This window comes from Cibotium barometz, chromosome 31, assembly GCF_041138505.1.
Source record: "Cibotium barometz isolate CiBa-2024 chromosome 31, ASM4113850v1, whole genome shotgun sequence".
NCBI classification, from domain to species: domain Eukaryota; kingdom Viridiplantae; phylum Streptophyta; class Polypodiopsida; order Cyatheales; family Cibotiaceae; genus Cibotium; species Cibotium barometz.
The window spans coordinates 54,689,838-54,714,710 of NC_141076.1; the positions used below are offsets into that span (position 1 = coordinate 54,689,838).

At 44.9% G+C, this 24,873-nt stretch overlaps 1 protein-coding gene across 1 annotated transcript; it reads right to left on the reverse strand.

Annotated features, from left to right (window-relative positions):
• Nucleotides 1-949: 949 nt before the first annotated feature.
• Nucleotides 950-20,690, reverse strand: LOC147621059 (uncharacterized). The gene is made up of 8 exons (XM_086825310.1): nt 20,554-20,690; nt 20,320-20,423; nt 2,410-2,526; nt 2,198-2,314; nt 1,832-2,087; nt 1,627-1,741; nt 1,344-1,505; nt 950-1,232 (listed from the first exon to the last, which is right to left on the reverse strand). The coding sequence occupies exons 2-8, from the start codon at nt 20,416-20,418 to the stop codon at nt 1,190-1,192; spliced, it is 909 nt and encodes a 302-aa protein (XP_086681436.1). The 5' UTR covers nt 20,419-20,423; nt 20,554-20,690; the 3' UTR covers nt 950-1,189.
• Between the last annotated feature and the right edge of the window lie 4,183 nt (nt 20,691-24,873).

Genomic DNA, 24,873 nt, shown 5'->3' on the forward strand with positions numbered 1-24,873 from the left:
CACATCAAGTTCAAGGTTAAGGCTGCTTTATATGTTCCGATACCGTCCTACAAAAGATAACTTCGTTCAAGTAGATAAGATGCATACAATAGGTCGGGCAATCGAAACCATGTTAATTTACGAAGTGCTTAACAATGCTTGATTAACAGTGTTGCACCAATTATCTCATTCGTGCTCTCTACATCCACTATCTAGAGGAAAACATCTAAAAGATCTCTTGAATATGCAGTTGCAATGAGGAAGGTTGTCTCCATCTGATGGGCTTCCAACATCGGGCTAGCTATAACTAGAGAGATCTCTCTAATGTGACACCGGGAGCCTCAGTTGCTCTAGTGCCAACATGTAAGTTAACCAATAAGCATGCTAGTATCATCCAAGTCCAAGAGCCCGCCTGATTGCCGTGTTATGGCCTCATCCTGGATTGGAAGAAAGAAAACTGCCAATGGAGGATTGTGAAGTATCTCAGACTTAGATCCCAAGGCCTCTCTACAGAGGTCTCTCTGTCAAGGTAGATCTATCAGATAGTACTAAACATCAGATAGTGCTGATACCTCACAGTACACCGGACATCTCGAGAGAGTGCTTTTCCATCTCGCTGTCTTAGGGAGAGCACATCTCTATGTCCTGTCCTCTTTCGCAATGCCCTCTACTCTCCCAATCTGCACCCTCGAGCAGTATGATGACACTTAGATCTATCTGATCAACATCTGCATGGCAGGTAACGTGTCTGTAAGGATAGCCAAGTTTCTAAATAAAGGCATCCTCTGTGATCCGTAAACAATGGTCACTATAGAACTACATCTTCATGAGAAACTGCGGGACATCTCACTTAAAACCTTTCTCAGCTTGGTGATATGTCGAAATCTTATGGCGCTGTGGTATATGTTTTTGAATCAGCATGGGCACGTGTGAGGTGTGGTATGCAATTGACATGTATTTCTTATGAAGAAAACTGAAAATTTAACATTTTACATAATTATTTGCATTCATACAAATCTCCTTCATGGAGTTACCTCTTGTAAAGAAGAAACATTATCAAAAAGACCAAGAAAAGGGAAACTGTGTACAAACTTGAGACTACTGTATTTTCACTATCATCCTCCCTTGACACCACCTATTAGTTCTAACCACACTTTCAAACGCCTAATTCAAAATTTCCCCCAGCCAGTTCAAAAGCTTTGTTGCCAGTTTACAACATGACCTTGGGTACAAGGATCCGGAGAAAGCCATCACTGTTGTGTCAAAAAGGCGCACATAATTAGAAATTCAAACTAACAGCTTCTATGCAAACTAGTACATACGCACACAGGTGCCCACATCTCAGAGAGAAAGATATTACTTACATAAACTCTGCAGAAATGAACTCAGTATTACTGTCCTTTGGGAGCGGCCATAGCACCCTATATGGACCTTGTGCCAGCTCTTTACGATGATAAAGAGCTTCTTGACTACCTTTATTATGATCTACCCACCACTCGGTTGCACGTGTTCCAAAGACTATTAGCCTGCAAAAGTCCCCAAATTTGTATGTAGGATTGGTCAAGGATAATGTACAAGACCCCACAAGGCTGATGAAGCAGCTTCACTAGCTCAGAAAGAAAATTGAAACACAATACACCATCTTACCTATCATTGTTCACCTCTACACGTATACTTTCTGCATTGACACCAGGTAACTCAACAGTGACAACGTATGCAGCTCTTGACTCAGCAATGTCCATACGAGGCAGCCATTCAAGTCCTACACAAAAGGGCACAATACAATATTACAATCACTTCTAAATCTATGAAGGCTAGCATTGATAAGAAGTCAAAACGCATATTAATATACCAGTGTTCTTATCAATTGACTGTTGCATCTTTCCATGATCAGGTTGTGGATCCAATGCCTTGTCGTCACTAGATTGTACCCTTCTAGAAAAAAGGGGTCCATCTGAGGACAGACCCCCATACTCTCTAGCATCCTTGAAGTGTAAGGATGGCCTGCTAAAGAGAGGATCTCCTTTTGTTTGAAGGGGAGAATTCAGGATCCCATAACTATGGACTTGTTGAGGAGCTGAATCCTCCTTTTCAACTGAAAGCATTACCTGTACCAAAAATCCAAGGTGGCCAGAACTGGAATATGCCTTAAGTTCATATATTAAAGCAATAACAAATTTCAAATAAAATATAATTTTCTAAAACAAACCTAAGGTACCTGAGAATCTATGTTTTCCCTCATATAAAATGCCTGAGTATGACTGCCCTGCCTGGCATACAGAAGCCGGCTATCTTTCCTACTACCTGGTCCGATGCCTGAGCTAGCACTACAAACCTGCAAAACCATTTGGATTGACTAATCAGAACACTAATAAATTTGCAATTAAGAATAATTTTCTTAAAAAAGCCTTCCCATTCGCATCTAGGTACCTGAGGTTCTATGTTTTCCCTCATGTAAAACGCCTGAGTATGACTGCCCTGCCTGGAATACAGAAGCCGACTATCTTTCCTACTACCTGGTCCAATGCCTGAGCCCACACTACAAACCTGCAAAACCAATTGGATTGACTATTCAGAACACTGACAATATCACACTTTGTTTTATTGATTTCCTTTATTCATGAATAAAATGTGGGCAAATGTGCCTTCCTTAATCTGATACTACTGTTCTGAGCTTGATTAAAGAGCCATCCCTGCAGATGAAAAAATCAAAAAGAGTATCGACCACTGGAACCAAACCCACATCGGGTCAGATACCTGAGTCGTCCACCATCCTCAGTCCTCTGGGTCTAAGCCTCCAATCAATCGGCTACCCAGGCTGCAAGGATCACAATGTGGCTAGGCAACATCTCAAATCATAAACTCTCCACCCCCCTTCAGAGGTTGCAGATAGTTTTGCATCAAGTCTTTAGGGTGAAGGTTGAGAGATGTAAACCAGTACATAGACTAAAACATGATCATCCAAGAAAAAGGCAAAGAGCATATAAAATTTCACAATAAGATGCAAAATAAATTTGGAGTCCATATTTTGGCAATCAAAAAAGACCTCATGAATTTACTTCATTAAACAAGGGGTTTTTTACAATAAAGTACTAAAAGTACCCAAAAATTTTCTCAGTTTCCCAGGTGACCTGGAGCTTGATCATTTAAGAGAGAAAATCCATCAAATTTCCGGTTCCACGAAATCAGTTTTCTCAAGCCACTCTTGGACCCATGCAAAAGTGTGCGGATTCACATGTGCATCCCATGCAGTGGAGACCTCCCGGCACCAAAAGACAACGCATCGATCGTCTTCCACTACATGGTAGGACTTAGGTTTCTCAACTTTGGGTTTATTCATGTCCAATCCCATAGGACTCTAAACCATGCTTTCCTGATGTCACGCGCATCCCGCACTTGGATGCCACGTAGACATTTCTGTACAGAAGGTGCAGGACCTGGGATGGTGAACTAGTCCCATGTGAGCGCAGTCCGGGACGAGTCAGCCAGGGATCCATCTCAGTCGTCCGAGGTCAGGTGTGCATTGTCCTGCACATGAGTCCAAGGTCAGGTGTGCACTGTCCTGCACATGAAACAGTGCCAGTCCGCGCTGTGAGTCTCCCTCTAGAATGATGTCAGTGGTTCTGTGTATCTGGTATGGTACCGGATGCCAGATCACTGAGTAGATAGTGGTTAGGACAAGGGGCCAGCCCATAGGGCTACCCCGGATCTTAGGGTGGGCATGAGAATGGTGTGGAATCACCCCCATGAGGGCCAAGAAGGCCCAGGCTGAACCCACCAGCCATGGAGGGGCTGTAGGACAGCCCTAGGGCAAAGATAAGGCTATTTCCAAGAGATTACAGCCTTTATATGGCTGTAGGGCATGTATGGGGCAGCCCATACAGGCTACCCAGCCCTTGGATTGTGGGCAAAAGCTGTGTCCAGCCAATCAGAAGCAGGCGCATCATGTCCAGCCTTTTAAGGAAAAAAGGCAGCATTTTATGTTAATATTTTCAGCATTTATTGCTGAATTTTCACCAGTCGTGGGACCTTTGTGCTGGCTGCCTGTTTATCAGCTCGCCGACTGCTCATGATTGGGTAGTATAAATAGTGGAGGCCACAATCCCATTCATTCATCTCATTCTCCACCAAGAGCTTAAGCATAAGAGGCTAGACAAAGCCAAGAGAGTGCTTAGCAAAGGGGTGAAGGATTCAGGTCAAGGGCAGGGTATTCCCAGCCAAGAAAAGGTCCAAGATTGCTGTATTTTCTTTCAGATTTCTCATCATTCTAATAAAGCAAATACACCATCCGTGGTGGGGGGCCCTACAGAGGGTAATTGGGACCCAATACTGTGTCCTCTCCACCTCTCCCTCCCTCTCTCTATTTTCTGCACTTCTCCTTTCAGTTTATGCGTTAATTTCCGTCGCGAAAAGAGTGCTGAATTCTGAGTATTGCAGTTACCGATTCTTCTCCGAAGCTTCCGCATATTACAGTGGTATCGGAGCCTACTTCAAGTACAAAGATTCAGCAAAGAAACCAAAATTTTTTCTTGCTCGTGTGGTTGGTTTTTAGACGCCGGTGGGCTACCCCTTTCGGAGTGACTCCTGTCCCTCGAAGGACGGTTGGTTTTTAGCCTCCGGAAGCCTCCGGAAGCCTCCCACACAGATAGTGGATGGTCAGATTGCGTTCCGGAAAGGAATTGCATTTTCCTGCTATGGTGAGCTTCGATGACGAGAGAGACCAAGAACCATGGGACCAGAGTGCACCAGGCAGCCCAGCTAGGGCACCAGGCTTGAGTGCCACAAACATGTTCCAGCAGATGATGCGAGCAATCGCATCACAGACCGCCAAGTTGGATGAGCAGAAGGCGCAGATCTTGGCTTTGGAGGAGCGTGCCCGCTCTCCACTGTCGCATTTTCCATCTCCTCCTCCCTCTCCTTCCGTATCCCAGATACCAGATCCTCGATACAAGGACCCTCTTGCGGGGTCACAGCCGCAGCCAAGCTCCTTGCTTGAGTTGCAGATGCGTGCATTGGAGATCCAACAACGAGAAGACGACGCCATGCGACGCGTGGAACACGAGCGTTACCTCAGAGCATTGGACGCCAGATTGACACCGGCGGCGCCCTCGAATCATTTTCCCGAGAAAATGAACTTCAGTAAGTATAATGGTAAACTCGATCCCACAACTCTTTATTCAAGGTTACATCAATGTAGGCATATGCTCACTTATGGTAGTGTTATGTGTGAACAAGGCTTAACCAAGGGCACTTTTTCCCATGTGGTTTTTTCCCTTGGATATCAAGTGTGAAAGGACACTCTCAACATATAATATTTTGTACTTCTATATTATATGGATGTGGCACACATGCAAGGGTTGACTTGCATTTTGTGGATACCACACTTTTGGCTCTCTCTCTCTCTCTCTCTCTTATTTCTGTGTGTGAGCTTCTCCATCCTGTACCTAACCCTAATGTGCAGGTTTGTGTGTGTGTGTGTGAGTCCAACACCAACAATTGGTATCAGAGCAGGTAGCTGGCCCTGGAATTCTGCCCCTGGAAGAAAACCTGCAGCAACGCCTGCAGAATTCCGTCACTGTCCGTCCAACAGTTTTGTCCGCGAGTTCCGGCCACCAAAAGCCGACGGCACTAGTGGGGAGCCTACCACCGCCACTCAGCCCACGGGCGGCACCTCCCTGCACAACCGGCAGCGATAATGCGCTTAGGCCCTCCGCCGCCCAGCAGCGCCCCCCGCTCCGTCGCGGTTCCGTTCCGGCCGCCCTCGCTGTTCCGCTCCGGCCGCCTATAGCCGCCTTCGACATTGCATTCCGGCCGCCCAGAGCCGCCGTCAACGCTGCTGCTCCGTTCCGGTTCCCCAACCCGTTCCGGCCTACCTGCGACCTCTGCTCGTCCTGCGCCTACGCCCCTCGGTACTCGCCCTACACCTGCCGCCTCCGTTTACTACTCCTCATCAACTGTGCAGCTCCCTCTTGCTCCATCTTCACGCCTGCGCTTGGCTGCAGGCCCCTCAACATACGCGCCTGTCTGCTCCCCACCTAGCACCTGCTTCACACGTCCTGCCCTTGCCTGAAGGTATTCTCTGTACACATTTTTGTTCAAACACAAATACAAATTTTGCAGCCATTTCAGTGCAGGTCAGATACAATTTTGCAGACACTACAATGCATGTGGTGAAAATATGCAGATTTTGCAGACACTACAGTGCATGTGGTGAAGGGTTCAGGCGATTTGGGGGATTTCTCAATTACAAGACAAATTGAAAAAATTGGGCATGTTGCTTTGCTTGCAATTTGGGGGTTTTCAAAATTGAGGTCAAAATCAGCAAATTGAACCTCTTTCATTTGCAAAAATTTGGGGCTTCTCTGAAAATTGGCCAATTAGATGCACATTGAAGCGATTGGAGTGCATAAAAATTGGGGATTTTCATATTGGAGCATGTAATTGGGCATTACAGCTGTGATTTGTCGCGTATGTATACGCATTGTGTGTAATTGGACAATTTGGTGCAGGTTTACACTTGCTTTGGTTTGCAGGCATACATTTGCACAAGACATTTGGTTGCCTGGCAATACACATTGGTGCTTGGTTTGCTTGCAGGTATATTTTGTTGATATGGCACAGAATGCTACAGATCTATTTGGTGTGCTCACCCAAGAGGACAAGTTGGATGGATCTAACTACTCCCTCTAGAGTTTCATGATCCGTAATTTGCTGGTGCCAAAGGGCTTTGGGGTATCGTGTGTGGTGCTGACACACGCCCACTTACCATACAGCCAGCCACGCCTCAAAGGGGAGGTGCTCAAAGAGCTCCTGATGTAGAACCAGCTCCCACACAAGAGCAGAAGAGATGGGACTCTAGAGATGCACAGGCCATGTCATTGATAGCCCTTTCAATGAAAAGGACTATTATTCCGCACATTCGTTCTTGCAAGACATCGAAGCTTGCATGGGACACATTGGAAGCAATGTATCAGGTACGCAACAAGGCAAGAGTTGCCTACTTGAAGAGGCAATTGGATCTTCTTTCTATGGATGAGGGTGACTCCATGGCAGATCATCTCACCAAAGTGAAAGATTTGCAGGAACAATTGCTCAACATTGATGAGGTTATCCCAGACAGACAGATGATCACCAACACTCTTCATTCTTTACCACCTTCCTACTTGGGCTTTCACACCTCTCTCAACCTCTCAATGAGAGGAGGTGGTGATCCCGTCACTTTTGAAGAGCTGATGGGTTTACTCTTGCAGGAAGAGCAAACAAGAGCAAACTTATCGAGCAACCGTGGTGGAGACAAGGCATTTACAGCCAAGGATAAGGGTAAAGCAAAGAGCTTTAAGCATGGGGGACAACAGTCTAGCAAGGCTGGTCATGGACAGCCCTCTTCTGGTGGTGAAAAGTCTGACAAAGGGGATGCAAACAAGCCCAAAAAGAAGGGCAAATGTCACTACTGCCATAAGCCTGGACACTACATCAGTGAATGTAGGAAGCGGATTGCAAAAGAGAAAAGGAAAGAAGCAGGCAATGCAGTAGCAGACTCTTCTGATGACAAAGCACAGCAATCAGCTAATGTAATCCAAGAAAAGTACACTTTTTTGGTCACATGCACTAGTGGCACACCAAGTGCTTCAGACACTGATATGTCTTGCATTGCATCTGACAGACGGAATGCATCATGGTATTTTGATAGTGGTGCTTCGAGCCACATCACTTCATGCAAAGATGTATTTCAGCACTTGGTTTATGCTTCAAATGGCCGCACTGTATCATGTGCAGATCATACCACATATCCAGTAAAGGAAATTGGCAATGTCATACTTATTGCAGCCAATGGTGCAAATATATGTATGAAAAATGTATTGTATGTTCCAGGGATAAAGAAAAATCTCCTCTCCGTCTCAGCCATAAACGACCAAGGTTTAAAGGTTGAATTTGAAGATGGGAAGTGTTTGGTAAAAGACCCATCAAAGGGTTATGAAATAGTCACTTCTGGAACACGATACAAAGGCTTGTAAAAGCTGGACAGCTATGACAAGCGTACTTATGATGCAAATACAGTGGCTGCCCACACTCCTACTATGCATGATGCAGAGCTATGGCATGCTCGTTTTGGGCAGGTAAATTTTCAGAGTTCGATGCTTTTGCAGAAGCATCATATGGTTGATAATATGCCGCCTCTTGAGTCTCCACCAAGACATGTATGTGGGGGGTGTATTTTGGGAAAGATGCAACGAAAACCATTCCCCAAAGATGAAGCTGTTAGAGCTGAAAGTAAATTACAGCTCATACATAGTGATGTATGTGGTCCAATGCGGACACCATCCATAGGGGGCATCTTTACTTCGTCACATTCATTGATGACTACTCCAGGTTTGCTTGGGCTTACCCCTTGAAAGCGAAAGCAGATGTGTTTAAATGCTTTCGACACTTTGTAGCAATGGCTGAAAATATGTGTGGATGTAAAGTCCAAACACTCCGCTCAGATAGAGGTGGAGAATACATGTCAAATGCATTCAAGGATTATATGCTTCAAAAGGGCATCAAACACCAATGTATTGTGCCTTATACACCGCAACAGAATGGTGTAGCTGAAAGGAAAAATAGATCTCTCATGGAGATGGCAAGATGCATGGTGAAAGCACAAAAGTTGCCTCACAAATTTTGGATGGAAGCTATAATGTGTGCAACTCATGTGTTGAACAGGTGTCCAACAAAAGCTTTGGAAACCATAACACCATTTGAGGCTTGGTAAAGCCGAAAGCCAACAGTGAACTATATGCGTACACTTGGGTGTTTGGCATATGCACACCTGCCAGAACAACTCCGAACAAAGCTAGATGACAAAGCAATGAAATGCATTTTTGTGGGCTACAGCAATGAGAGCAAAGGATACCGTCTTTATAATCCAACTACACGAAGGATTTTTGTCAATAGAGATGTGGTATTTGCTGAAAATTCAGAACAGCCCATGTACAGCTTGTATAAAAGCAATGATACAGGCATACAGGACATGTTTGATGGACTTTTACCCATTGCAATTAGGGGGGATTTAGATCAGCCAGCCCCTACACAAGAAAATCCTCATGTAGAACATGTGGAACAGCCAGCCATTCAGCCCCCTTCTATGGAAGAAGTGGAAGATCTTGTCAGGGAAGAGCAAACAGCCATAGACACAGCCAAGTCAGTGCCAAGATGGTTGCTGAAAACTTTGCAAGAAAGCAAACTTAGAGCTCCACTCACAGGTAGAACAAGGGCTAGTTCCAGCCATGCTTTGAATATACATCGTGGGGAGTCTGCATTAGCAATGGGTGGTCTCTTTGATTCAGAAGAGCCTTCTTCTTATGAAGAAGCACATGTGAATGAGCATTGGGTGCAAGCTATGCAAGCTGAAATCTCTTCTATCATGAAGAACAATACTTGGGATCTTGTGGAATTGCCTAAAGGCAAGCATGTCATTGGAACAAAGTGGGTGTACAAAGTCAAAAGAAAGTCTGATGGTACTATTGACAGGTACAAAGCAAGACTTGTGGCTAAAGGCTACTCCCAGAAAAAGGGAATAGATTATGAAGAGACTTTTGCTCCTTCTTCGAGAAATGACCACAATAAGATCAGTCATTGCATTGGCTGCACATAAAGGATGGAAAGTGCATCAATTGGACATCAAAACTGCATTCTTAAATGGGGATTTACAGGAGGAAGTATATGTAAATCAGCCCATTGGTTTTGTAGTTCCTGGTGAGGAACATAAAGTATGCAGGTTACACAAAGCATTGTATGGGTTAAAGGAACCTCCAAGAGCTTGGTATGATAGGATACATGCTCATCTAACCAGCCAAGGTTATGTGAATAGTCCAGCTGAAAGCACATTGTATGTGAAGAAAACCGATGCCGATATTCTCATAGTCATCTTGTATGTAGATGACATGCTCATTACAGGTACTAGCAAAGCACAAATTTCAGATTTCAAAGCTGATTTGAAAGCTGAATTTGATATGTCAGATTTGGGGCCTTTACACTACTATCTCGGCATACAGTTTATGCATACAGATGATGGCATTGTTATGCAGCAAACTAAGTACATAAAAAGTTTGCTAAAAAGGTTTCACATGGATGAATGTAAGCTCATTTCTACTCCAGTAGAACCAGGTGTACGGCTTACTATGCATGATATTGGAGAGCCTTTTGAGGCCGGCATTTACAGCCAGGCAGTGGGATGTCTCATTTACTTGTGTAACACGAGGCCAAACATATCTTTTGGGGTGTCTTTGTTGAGCAAATTCATGCACAGCCCAGGCACAAAGCATTGGCAAGCAGTCAAACGCATTTTTCGTTATCTTAAGGGTACCCTAGATCTTGGTTTGTTCTATCCCGGGGGGGCAGCTTGCAGCTTTATGAATACAGTGATTCAGATTGGGCTGGTGATTATGATACCAGGCAATCCACCAGTGGGAATTGTTTTTTTCTTGGCAGTTCATGCATATCTTGGTTGAGTAAAAAGCAACCCACTGTTGCCACATCTACTTGTGAGGCTGAGTACAAGGCAGTCTTCACAGCTACAGTAGATTGTGTATGGTTGAGGAGACTATTGGCTAATCTTCGTGAGTGTCAACAGACACCCACCACCATTCTCACTGATAGCCAGAGTGCTATGACCGTGGCACGAAATCCAGTATTTCATGCACGTACCAAGCACATTGAGATTCATTATCACTATGTCAGAGAGAGGCTACATGCAGGGGAGATCAGTTTATCTTACTGCCCTACACAGGATAATGTTGCAGATCTATTCACAAAGGCTTTACCTCGAGAAAAGTTTGAAGCTTTCCGCAAAGCTTTGGGCTTACTCTCATACAGAGAGTGATCTGCTACCTTGTATAGGTTCACACTTCCACACTAAGGGGGGATTTGCAGGCATATGCTCACTTATGGTAGTGCTATGTGTGAACAAGGCTTAACCAAGGGCACTTTTTCCCATGTGGTTTTTCCCCTTGGATGTCAAGTGTGAAAGGACACTCTAACATATAATATTTTGTACTTCTATATTATATGGATGTGGCACACATGCAAGGGTTGACTTGCATTTTGTGGATACCACACTTTTGGCTCTCTCTCTCTCTCTCATTTCTGTGTGTGAGCTTCTCCATCCTGCACCTAACCCTAATGTGCAGGTTTGTGTGTGTGAGTGTATGAGTCCAACACCAACAATCAATTTGAAGCTTACTTTGCCGCAGTTAGGAAAACAGATACTGACAGAGTGATCTTAGCCAGTTGATACTTGGAAGGTGAGGCCATTTCTTGGTGGGCTCAGTGGGCTCATGCCCACACTAGAGCAGGTATGGCAGCTTATGTGTGGGAGGAGTTTGTCCGCGACCTTAAGCAGCGATTTCTACCGCCCCACTACCTTGAGCGACTCGAAGACCAGTTCAGGAAAGCACGTCAGAACGCGCAACCAGTCCTTCAGTTTGCCAATAAAATTTTGACTTTATGTTTGCAATCAGGCTTATCTGATACAGACAAGAAAGGGTAGTTTTTGTATGGCCTGGACACGCAAATCCAATGGGAGGTACGCATGTTTAGGCCAGTCACCTTTGAGGACGCACTCTCGCTTGCACAGAGTGCAGAAATGAAACATAATGGTGGCAAGCCCAAGACTTCCCAGTCGGCTTCTCCCAGGGCTACCGCCTCGGGGAGCAAAAGCCAGAACCAGATGGGGTCTTCCCCAGGACAGAGCCCGGGAGCCTCTGGCTCCAAGAACTCGAACAATGCGTCAAAGCTTACTCCAGACCAGAAAGCGGAGGCAGGCAAGACGGGTGGCAAGTTGAGTGCTGAGGAGCTTTCTCAGTACAAGGAGGAGGGTAAATGTTTCTTTTGTCATACAAAAGGACATACTTCTCAGGACATACTTCTCAGGATTGTCCTAAGAAGCCTCCAAAGCCCGCCGCCGCCGCCGCCTCCACAGCTTCCGTGGTGAGCTCAACTCCCAGACCCCAGCGGCTAACCCTAGTTCTTCAAACCCCGGTGCTTCAGTTGGAGCAATTATTAGCCGGGAGCTCGAAGATATGCAGAAGGGCGCCCATGACTAGGAGTATGAGCGCAACGAATTGCTCAAGTCCTTTGGCTACATAGGTGGCCAGAGAGTCGTTGTTTTGTTTGACAGCGGCAGCACGGAGGATTTGGTCACGGAACAGGCCGCTAGGCGTGCCCGTTTCAAGCTGACTTCGGTGGACAAACAGGTTGAGGGTTTTAGCACAGGTACGACAACGAGCGTCAAGTATGAAGCTCTATGTGCTAAGTTAGTGATTCAAGGCATAGAGTTTGTGCGTAATTTTATGGTTGCCCCTCTTGTAGGAGGGGCAGACATAATTTTGGGTATTCATTGGTTTCACAAGTTTCTCCCTGATGTCAAGTGGGACAAGCACACGTTCCAGATCAATCGGAATGTGTCAAACGCCCCAGTGACCATTAAGTGTGAGCCAGGTATTCCGAACTTTCCGCTCATAAGCCATTTACAGGCTAAGCGAGCAGTCAAGAAAGGCGCGCAGTGTGCGATGATTTACATCCAAACAGCCCAGACGGTGGCCAATGCTTCCGAGAAGTACTCGGTTCTCCATGAAAAGTTCCAGAAGATTTTTCTTCGGGACAGCCTCCCTCCCCAGCTCCCCCGTCCAGATCGGAGGATCACAGGATTGACCTCCTCCCAGGCTCGGAACCCCCGAGCAAGTTTCCGTATCGCCTTTCTAAGGCAATGGAATCGGAGTTGGACCGCCAACTCCAAGAATTGTTGCAATCTGGCTTCATCCGCCCCAGCGTGTCGCCATTCGCAGCACCGATCTTATTTGTCAAGAAAAAGGATGGGTCTTCCCGTTTGTGTGTCGATTATCGTGCACTCAACAAGCTGACTATCAAGAGCATATTCCCGATGCCTCGAATTGACTATATTCTCGAGAGGCTGAATGGAGCAAAGGTGTTCTCAAAACTGGATTTAAAGAGTGGGTACCACCAGGTGCGGATTGTGGAGGGGGACATCCCCAAGACAGCCTTCCGTACAGAACGGGCCCACTATGAATTTGTGGTCATGCCATTTGGTTTGACGAACGCCCCAGCATTTTTAATCGCATGATGATGCGTGTTTTCCGGGAGTTGATTGGAAAGTGTGTGTTCATATTTTTGGACGACATACTAATATTTTCAGCTACGGTTGAGCAGCATGACGATGTGGAGAAAGTTCTTAAGTTGCTGGAAAGCAAAGAGCTGTACGTCAATGAAAAGAAGTCAGAATTTTATCTGTGTCTAGGTGCATTACTTGGGATATATAATTAGTGCTGAAGGCATTCGACTTGATCCAACTAAAGTGGCCGAGATTGTCAACTGGAAAGAACCTCAGACGGCCTATGACATTAGCTCATTTGTGGGTATATGCCAAGCATATTCCACCCACATCGACAAGTTTTCTGACCTCTCGGCAGATCTCACCAATCTGCTAAAGGGGGTGAAAACAAGAAGGCAAAAGATTCGAATGACTCCACGAGCGTTGGAGGCATTCCAGAACCTCAAGGTGGCTTTGTCAAAAGCACCTTAATTAGCACTTGCCTCGTGGGATGATCCATTTCAGGTGATCACCAATGCGAGTAACATCGCAATCGGAGGTGTATTGCAACAGAATGGTCATCTAGTAGCTTACATGTCTCGTAAGTTACTGCCCGCCGAGAAGAACTACTCAGTTTATGATCGTGAACTCCTAGCAGTAATACAGGCCTTGAAACATTGAAAACATTTCCTGTATGGCCGTGACTTCGAGGTTCGCACTGACCATCAGTGCATTACGCTGGATTCAGACAACGCCAAGTGCACAGTGGAGTGATCGACAACACCGCTGGAGTCGGATATTCCAGCAGTTCGATGGTATGATTGAGTATCTTCCAGGAAAGGCCAATCCAATGGCCGACGCTTTGAGCAGAAAGGGACAAGTGTCTACGATTCAGACCACTAGACTTGACCTTGTTGGTACAGGGCTAGAGGACATGAAGCACACGTACGCGGATTCCGAGAAATTCGGTACTGAGTGGAAACAGGCATTGGATGCCACAGGACCATGCCATTTTCTGATACGCGATGGTTGGATTTTCTACAAAGGCCGACTATGTGTCATGAAGTTATTCCGGGCAGCTCTTCTCCATGATGCCCATGACGCCATTATAGGTGGTCATAGGGGCATGAATTCGACTCTGGAGAAATTAGAACGCCAATACTATTGGCCAAAGATGAGGCGTGATGTGTTTACATATGTACAACGCTGTGACATTTATCAAAAGGTGAAGGCTCCTCGTGGAAAGAAGATAGGGTTGTTATAGCCCTTGCGAATTCCTGAGGGTCCTTTCCAGGACATTTCGATGGACTTTGTCACAAATCTGCCTCCCAGTCCGAGTAAGCGTAATACACAATGCTTAATTATTGTTGATAGGTTTAGCAAATTTGTTATGCTTATTCCTTGCAGGGCCAATGTAACCGCTGAGGATGTTGCCCAATTGTTCATTCGACATTGGTGCCCCATTGGCGGGATTCCTAGAACCATAGTGTCAGACCGAGATGCCAAGTTTACCAGTCATTTTTGGAGGGCATTGTTTGATAATTTTGGTACTAAGTTGAATTTTTCCAGTGCATTCCACCCACAGACAGATGGCCAGACAAAGATATACAACCAGTTGGCCTTTGATGTGCTAAAGTGTTATGTCCACGATCAGCAAGGTAAGTGGGAATCGTATTTGCCTTTAGTTCAAGCTGTTTTGAATGATTCTTTTTCTTCAGCTATTGGCAGGACTCCATATGAGGCAGCGTTTGAAAGACCTTTCTAGTCGTCGTTAACCAGGACTTCGTCTTCAATACCGATGGCGAACAGAGTGACGGAGTCTTATCAGGAGATCTTAGAGTAAGTAAAAGACAGATTGGCTAAAGCGCAAGAGGCCTACACTCGACACACCAATAAAGACCAAAGGAATATGAAGTTTTCAGAAGGGGATTAAGTTTATCTTCGGATTATGAAGCAAAGATTGAAGCAGGTGGGCAAGCGATGCCCAAAGTTGTCTTTCAGGAGCTTCGGACCTTTTCCCATCCGGAAAAAGATTAATGAGGTGTCTATGCAGTTAAAGCTACCTCCGAGTTGGACTATGCACGATGTATTTTATGTCAGTTGGTTAAACCCATATGCAGGTCCACTCCCTTCAGAGGTCAAAGACGAAGCGAAACCAGACATTGTGGATGAAGCAGAAATTATGGTTCCAGAACAGATCCTTCTGCACCGTTTCAAGCATGGCTCAGGCCGAAGACTAGGACAGTTCCTCACGAAGTTTCACCATACCTAGAGTACAAGCTGATCCAATCACTTCCCTTTGAAGGAGGAACACCTGCTTCCGAAACTATTGAATGTCACCCTACAAATCTGCCTGGAGTTTGGCCATTTGCTCCTCAAAGTAAGATTTCTCAACACAGTGCCGACTCTGGTGCTGTCTGCCTAGTACACAAGAGTGTTCAGTGCACTGTTAAAACCCTTGCAACCCGCCTAGTTAAACTATGTACACATGTATCCATGATCAATCCCCATGTATGCACAGAAGCTCTCCACAATCGAGCATAAAGCTCCCTCCTTAAGATCACCTAATACACAAGCTAAACACACAAGGTTAGAACACCCAGAAGGGTGCAAGCAAACTCACCTCCCAACCATAGATTCCATCTAAAATCTCCCCAGAGCCAAGGGCTAAGGCTCCACTCTCACACGCCAAGCCAATCAGCGCTTGCATCCCATACCACCAGAGCGCGTCTCCTAAGGGACCCTTAGTAGGCCCACTAACTTACTAAGACTACTCTCGTCCAAGCAGAGACCAACTGTCAAGTGAGACAACATATCAACACAATAACCCATAAGCCCCTTTTATAGTGACTACTGCCACGATAAATAACCATCCTAAATGGCCAATAACCATGGATTATCAACGATAATGAACCCTAGCCACCTATGATGTACCTGCAGCCTTCTCCCTAATCTCAAGGATCCCCAAACTTGCTAAGATTCGGACCTAATCCTGAGGATTAGTGTTAGGTACATAACAGATGACTAGCAATGTCTAGGCCTATTTCTCTTGGAGACGCATCATCACCGAGATAGGCTATGCTGAGCACAAAGACTAACAGGAAACACTTCATAAAGAATCCTCACTGTACTTTACCCAAACACCACATGAGGTGACTAGACGGCGTGCCCATGAACAAGAGGATATTCAGCCCAAGCACACCTGAAAGAGTGCACAGAGCGGAAGCAAAAGGGCACTAGAGTGTGCTGAATAGAGAGTGCAAGAGAGAGAGAGAGAGATATGGAGCAACTATGCTGAATATACTGAAGCAAACAGCCCCAAGCAAGAGACACTAGTCTCATAAGTGAGAGAGCAAAATATGTACAAGCCTGAATGAAAAGTGAGAGGCCAACCCCACCTATTTATAGGTGGGTAGTGCTTGCTGACTGGGGCTGAATAACCTGGCCGACTGGTAAAATACCAAATGGACTGGGAAAAATCCCAGAAAAATATGGAAAATAGGGGTGGCCAGCCCACAATCAAGGGCCATGCAAAAGGGCCAAAAGGACACCAGAAATGGGCAGAAACTGGGGATGAATGTGCTAACACCTCCTCTCAGCACCAAATGCTGAACAAACTCTGAGAAGCCGAAGAAGTCGTCCTCTGTCAAAGACAAAAGAATGCAGCAACAACAGATACCAGGAAAGCTCCACAAGCAATCTCCACAGCAACTCAACTACAAAAGCAACAAAACAAGCTGCCAGGTACACTGTTCCTCTAGAAGAAAACAACCATGTAGGTTACGTCGTGCTGCTCCAAATATCGGTGCCAAACCCAAATGTAAACATAGTGCCACAGAAATCCCTAGAAGCTTGTAGCTCCAAGAAGATAATACCCTCAAAAGAAAGAGTCCATCTGCTCCAACTCTGTACCAAGAGTAGCCAAATGCTGTACAATAGCATCCTCCTCGAAGGTCGGCATTGCCAGATGTAAGAACTCAACTGCCCCCTCTAAAAACTGATGTCGGGATTCCACAAGCCCAACCAAATCCAAATCCAAATCCCAATCCTTCAAGACCTGGAAGTACCACTGTGTCCCAGGCACGGTCACGGACACACCTGACCACAATCCAGAATCCTCACACAGAGTAAGGGAAAGAGGAACATTCATAGTAGTGGTAACTAAAGTAGTAGTAGCCTCCTCAATAGCATCACACAGCGTACAAGCAGGCTCCTCCATAGAAGGCAAAGGGACCAGCAACACATCCTGGTCACTGGTTGTTGAAGAAAGAGTCGAAGGCGAAGCAATAGGAGACAAATCCCCCTCGAAAGCTGTGAGCAAAGATATCCCACTATCTGCCTCAAAAACATTACCAAAGATATCATCCAAGCAAGGAGAAGTGTGCACAGAAACTGAAGGCAAGGCAACAAGAGAAACAAACTCCTCAGATGCAGTGAGCAAAACTGGCCCACTATCCTTCGCTGCAAGAACATCTCCAAAAGAAGTATCCACAAGATCACTGGGTGCATAGCACCCACGAACAGAAACCATCTGCCGATCACTGGCATCACCATACAAGTCACAAAGCAACTGCCACACATAGAAAGTAGAAGCATCATCAAGAGCATAGATGAAGTGTCGGAGAACCAAATCCTGACAATTCAAGAGAAGAAAGCCATAGATCTATCTGTCAGTCTTCCTCCACCGACACACGTCCTCCGCAAAGGCAAGGTTCGGCAAGCACCGATTCTTGTACGAGAGACACTCCATCAAACCATAATCCCTGAGAATAGAAGTAACCCTCATAAGATAAAACTATCCAAATCAAAAAACACTGATATATGGCCCTTCCTCCCACCAAAACGCAGCCCTAAGAGGCTGGACAACACCCGAAAAATCCTCCTGTAGCATAAATCGCAAAGGCTACTATCGACTGTACCTCCAACTTGAGGTCACCAGAAGAGGGAAGCAAAAAATGCAGATTTGATATAGAGAGGAAAGGCAGCCACACAAGGCCTGGGAACATGCTGTAAGAGGGTGCAAGAGGGAAAGGCATCAACAAGGATAGTAGCTTGGGCTCTCCTCAAAAAAACGCACAATCTCAGAAGAAGAAGTGTCCTCCACAGGTACCAAGGGTGCCACCAAAGCTCGAACCACCACAATCCCCCTCTGCACTAGGGAATGACCACCGGAGAGGAAAACGCAGAAAAAGAAGGGCTGCTGTCCTGAAAAAACAGGCCGCCTATATCCAAACTCCACGTGGAATGAAACACTGATCAGAAAATTACCTGATGGCTGCAAGCGGTGAAGCCGATCTGAAGAGGAAGTGATCAGCAGATGCTGTCCAGAAAACCCAGCAACAAAGAGGCTGCAAATCTGAGAAAAACGCAGAGGAGAAAGTGCGGAAAATGGGGCTGAATCTGAGGCAGCAGAGGAGTCGCTGAACCGGGAGCAATGATACCATGAAAGAGTGCACAGAGCGGAAGCAAAAGGGCACTAGAGTGTGCTGAATAGAGAGTGCAAAAGAGAGAGAGAGATATGGAGCAACTATGCTGAATATACTGAAGCAAAACAGTCCCAAGCAAGAGACACTAGTCTCATAAGTGAGGGAGCAAAATATGTACAAGAGTGAATGAAAAGTGAGAAGCCAGTCCCAAGCAAGAGACACTAGTCCCATAAGTGAGGTAGTGCTGGCCGACTGGGGCTGAATAAGCTGGCCGACCGGAGCAGAGGAGCTGGCCGACTGGTAAAATACCAAATGGGCTAGGAAAAATCCCAAAAAAATATGGAAAATAGGGGTGGCCAGCCCACAATCAAGGGCCATGCAAAAGGGACCAAAAGGACACCAGAAATGGGCAGAAACTAGGGATGAATGTGCTAACAACACCCACTAGTGCCTTATCCTAAGCACATGCCCAATAGGGAGTTACTATGGAGACGGCTTGCCAAATCCGACCACAGAGGAGAGGCCCTTCTATGCGACAACTCCAGATCCGAAATCTACTTCAACATCAGAACCATCATCCCCTAGCAGTGGATGTAACTTACCTTGTAGGCATAGGCGCCAACGCTGACATGATTGATGTATGTACAGCCCAAGGTAGACAAGGTTTTTTTATCCATTTCATTTCATCTATCACCAGATTTTGTAACAAGATGTTCAATAGAACTCTCTCTCTCTCTCTCTCTCTCTCTCTCTCTCTCTTATGTAGACTCACAGGGATGCTATGGCTTGTGTAGCTAGTTTCTTTTTTCTTTTCTTTTTTTCATGGTTCAGATTCATCACAGACACATTCTACTACCTTTTTGGTCTCATAGGCCCATTGGACCTTTTGCAAATGTCTCTCTCTCTCTCTCCTACCTTTTTGCTCTCATAGGCCCATTGGACCTTTTGCAAATCTCTCTCTCTCTCTCTCTCTCTCTCTCTCTCTCTCTCATCCATCATGTTCAAAGTCAGTAGTAAAAAATTCCGTAGAATGAATTTAATCAAAACACGACTACATTTAATGAGATTTCAAATGAACAATCAAAAAGATGAAACAAAGCAGCCTGCAAAATCGAGTGAAAAAAAAATGTTCAAAGCTTTCACATTTGACCAACAACAATGCTTTCCTCTGAGCCTTCCATCACTAGCAGACATCATATGCTGGTTTTCAAGCCACCATCTTCACACCGTTACAGCCTTCCCCATTTACTCACGTTGGATGGAGTTTCGTGAGGCCTTGGATTAAGAATGCACACAAATCAGTCAGGCCCTTCAGATGCAAATTTGCACCCAGGGTCTCTCAGCTTAGAACATTGGAGCTCCCTCATCCAACCCCCAACCCAGCGGAGGTTTGTGTATAAAAAGCCTCAGTTTGCAGACTTTTAATCAATAACCATGCAAGTACTCATTTTAAGCTGCTGAAGACCTACAAATTGCCTCCTTACTTCTTTCCACATCTGGCAATCACATGTTGCAATGCTCTCCAGCGATCTTGAGACCATGGATATGGACGGAAAATAGTCGATCTTTGATTGAGGGGCTAAGTGGCATGGTCAGACAAAGCACCAATGAGCTGGCCATAATCCTAGGTTAAAAGGAAGAGAGTTGACAGGTGTTGGTACAAAGCCTTAATTTAGCATGGCACGTATTGATGGGTTGAGAGAACCCACATCCTTAATGCATACAGGATGCGTAGCATGTTTCTATGAATCACTCATAAGAAGAAAACTGAAGCTATTACGCTATGAGGCAAAACAAGGCTACTTGAAGATAAAATGAGAAACCCACCACGGTTGCTAAGGAAGGATTGCAAGAGCTTTGCTGGATTGCATGGATGTGACCTGCTATGCGATTCATCCTCCTTGTAGCAGCTTCAGAGGCCTCCATTTTCTCTGTGTAACCCATCCGACAAACCACATAACAAAAAATCGTCAGTAAAATCACAGGGAATACATTTTTTGAGAAAGCGGGAGCGGGGACCCAGGTAAAGAGAAAGGCAGAGCGTGTATTCTTATCGTGGACCTAGGTGCTACACAGAAAAATGAGGGTGAACGCAGAAGACGCAGGGCCTCGACTGCTTGACGAGAGAACCGAGAAGAAACTAAACAGAAGAGGCGAAAATGATCTGTTGAAAATTGTTCTCTGAAGGAATGGGGGCCCACCTTTGCTTGATATTTTTGAGAGCTGGCGTCTTAGATCATGCTTCTACTTGACAATTTTTATTTTTAGTCCTCCTATTTCGAGAAATATCTCGATTCTTTACACTATTATTCTCACTTTGCCACACCCGTGTGTCAATCTCTGTGTGGCCGTTTCATTTTATCACCTCGTAAGTGTACAAGGGGGGACAAACTGCTGCAAACGGGTTTCCACTAGTAGTTATTAGTGGGGCAACTTGTTCCAGAGAACGTACACACTTGTGACACTCCATCTTCTATTCTTGCTGCCAAGTATAAAATTTCACACTATTATTACATTTTTTTCAATCGATTTAACTCCTTTTCTTGAAAATCTCAACCAGTGATTTTGAATTTTTAACCAACATAAGGTTAAGCTGAGACACACCCTTCCCGTACATGGCTTTTTTTTAATTCAAATTTTAATGGTCAATCAAAATCAATGATGGCCATTGTTTTATTAATTTGGGTCACTTTGTAATTTTGCCCACCCGAGCGGTTTTTTGCAATCACAACTTATGATTTTTTTCGCTCTAATGAGCTACACACGATGTAAACAAGGGATGACCGAGTTATGAGATGTATAAATTGACCTTGTCTGGCATTTTCTTAGAGTTGTCCATGCATGGCCAAAAGTTATCCACACCTGGCATTTTCTTTGAGCTTAGAGACTCTTTATGAGTTCTAACTTTTTCTTGATGTTATAGAGACCTTGTGTACTAGGCCTGTGTCAGGTATGACCTCAAACTACTAAATTTGAAAATTGCCTAAAATTAGCAACATTGCTTTTTTCCTCGTTTACACCTAGCTAAAAATAGCATGTGGACTTTGGAAAAGAAGACCTAAAGTGCTAAGGCTGAAGATTAGTATTGGACATACCACATATCAAATCTTGTCTCATTTCAACAAGATTAAACCCATCTGCGGACCACTCCAAAAATGAAGATAAACAACGGATTTCCGGGTTTATTTGCCGAGTTGATTTGCATGAGTTGTCTATGCTTGGCCCTAACTTACAAAGGAGAGTCCGAATCACTTGAAACTTTGTAGGTGTGAGGAACCCTACTAGTACTTTCACCAAACTTGATCAGGGAGTGTACTGGTTATTTTTAGCAGTTCGATGGATCCCAAACCTTAAGCAAGCCACTTATCCACCCACAACTGGCTATAATTGGCTATCTATGTACATATTCCAAGCAAGCCTGTGCACGGAGGTGGTACTTGTCCACGCTTGGCTCTAATCGCTTACTCGAGTAGAGTTCACAGAAACTGAAAACACACAGTCGTAGATAGTGTCATGGACTATCCTCACACCAAATTTGGTTCTGTTTTGACACGGTAAGATTACTACATATTTTTAGCAATTCATGCTAACATTAGCAAGAATTGATTAGAAACTAGATTTGAAGCATTCATATCGGGCCTTGTACTCTAAATACACATCCTATCAAGTTTGGCTCAGTTTGGATTAGTTTTGGACCAGTTAGAGCCCATTTTCAGCTTTTTAAAGAGAGAAAAGCTCAAAAGCGGATTTGGAAATGAAAAGGAAATTTTGATAAGGCTATATCTTTTCTCTCCAAGATTTTTTTTAGACATGGCCTGATACGGTGATAGTCTATCTGTTGGAGTTTGAGCTTGTCAACTCACCATCTTAAGAAGAGCCTTAGAGAGCTTGTGCGGGCCTGGCAAAAATAGCCGTTTAGACCATAAAAAGAACAAACAAAAATTGAAACTCATGGGTATGAAACCATTCTGAATTTTTGAATTTACAACCTTTAGTTTGGTGAGATTGGAAACCTTGGATAGAATCCCCTTTAATTCCTTTGTGAATGGAATTGCGTAAATTCTATGGACCTCTGTGACTAAATCCATGTTGAACTAAATGTATAAAGCTCAACAAAAGAAACAACCAGAAAAAGAGAATGGCCCCAAAAGATGCCTCCTTGGAAACCTGTATCAAAGGACCTTACCTTGGACCGTACACATACCAGGACGCCCACACACAGAGACCAAAAATCGGCCACCCTAGCATATGGTCTCCACAGGCCGCCACGTGGACACCCATGTGATGCCCACTGCCCCGAAAGGTACATGCATACCCCACCTTTAGCCCGCGTATAGGCACCACTCTTTCCACAGGCTCATGCAACCATAGACTGGCGTACTTCCACGTACACCGTCCTTGCCACCTCCCTTTTGCTCTCTCTTTATCCATACCCATACCAAACCCTATATAAAACCCTAAGCCCAACACCTCTATGCCTAGCAGCCAACCCTCTAAGTGGAGACTCTCCCCAACAACCCTCTACAGCCAACTTCCCAGCAAGCCCTTTTTCGGCCAAATTCCCAGCAGCCTCCCACTCCTTGTGTTGTGGAGGGGGCGTCCTCCAACCCTCCCCCTGTGTGAATAGACTTAAGGGGAGAACCCTTCTCCTCCCCCCCAGCCCTTTGGTTCTGTTTCCAGCCAGCCTTGCTCTTAGCTTAAGGACACTCTACTTTTTGCACCCCTATATAAAGAGACTTAAGCAAGCATACTTTAGCTCTAAGAGGTGGTTTCCACGGGTGAGTTTTTTTGCTCATAAAGTGAGCAAACAGACTCCAAATTGCAATCCGTTTGGAGCGTTGAGTTTGTGATTGTGCGAGCTACAAGAGAGTGGGTAGTATGGCTCCTCTTAAAAGATATCAAAATGTTGCTTCGGGAAGTGTAAATGATGACACAAGAGGGAATACTTCGAACGTAGCCCCAACTCTTCTATTGGGAGTCCCTCATGGGGGCAATGGCTAAGTTACCTTGATAATCATCTAAAAGGAGGTTTTTGGATTAAGATGTAATGTTAGCATTAATTAAGAAAGATAAAGGATGCTACTTTTCCTTGTTTTAAAAATATCAAATTTCTTGTAGAAGTGTTGCTTTCTCGAAAAGATAATGTGGTTTCTTGTATCTTATAAGGTACTATTATGTTGCTTTCTTGCTTAAATTAAAGTACATATACATCTTCTCCCCGCCTTGATGCTAACCCCGTTCTTGTGTAGCTGGGCGACGATGTTATAGCGAGGCTCGGAGTCGACCCAAGGTATCCCTCATATCATTGGAAAGTTGGAACTCGCTGGTTTGGTGAGAGTTATGGATACTGCCTAGTTTTGCGGGCCCAGGCTAGTGTGGTAAATAAGCCCACCCTAGTGTGTAGACATCCCTCCTAGGAGCGGGAGGATCAAGCGACGGAGCCTGAGAGGGGCGACAGGTCGGCTTGAGTCCTTATCGGCCTACCAACGACGATAAGGTGTATGGTCCCGTAGGGATTGCATAGTCTATGGAGACTGGAAGGCTGAATTCTAGGTTATCGATGGAATAAAACATGGATTAAGGGAGCCTGGATCTAACTATAGCTGGATTTGAACCTTTGTAATTATTATTTTTTAAGTCCTTTGTTTTCTAGTATTGTTGTATCATTGTTTTAAGTTAAGTGGTTGTTTTAATGAACACCATGTAAGATCCCTAATTAATGAACTCATCTATATATGTCACACATTGTGGTAGGATTAATTAGAAAACAAAAATGACAGGTGAGTTGGGTGGAAAGTGGGAGGTTGGATCGCCCTAAACGACACCATCCTATGGTGGACGGGTGGACCCGATTAGTCTGGTAGCTTTTCAAAAAATCTAGTCAATCACACTACGCTAGGTAAATAAGTCCTTAGGAAATTCTATTATAGAGGACTAGGTCACCACGACTGTGCCTTTTGCGTAGATGGGAAAAAATGCGTTGCGTCTAGGAATCAATGATAGAGGTTGCCCAAGATAGGTCGATCACCCTATGGGTGATTCGATTTTTAGAACCATTTAGGAGACCATGCTCCCCCTACAAGATAGGGCTAGGTTACCTAGTAGTCGTATCCTTGTATCTCTACACGGTCGAGGTGTCAATGACTAGGAAATTCTTTCAAAGGCTTAGTAGACTATTTGAAGGATTCCCCTTTTTAGGTTTGGGTCTTACAATTGGTATCAAAGAAGAGTTTTAGTTCCTAGGAGTTGTTATTTAGGGTTGTTTTGAGGTATCTGTTTTACCTCAATTAGATATTGCTTGCTAAAATACCTTATGAGTACAATTTGATTTAGTGAATGAATGATTGTAGGTGGAGGAAGATGCTTACTCCAGATTCCTAG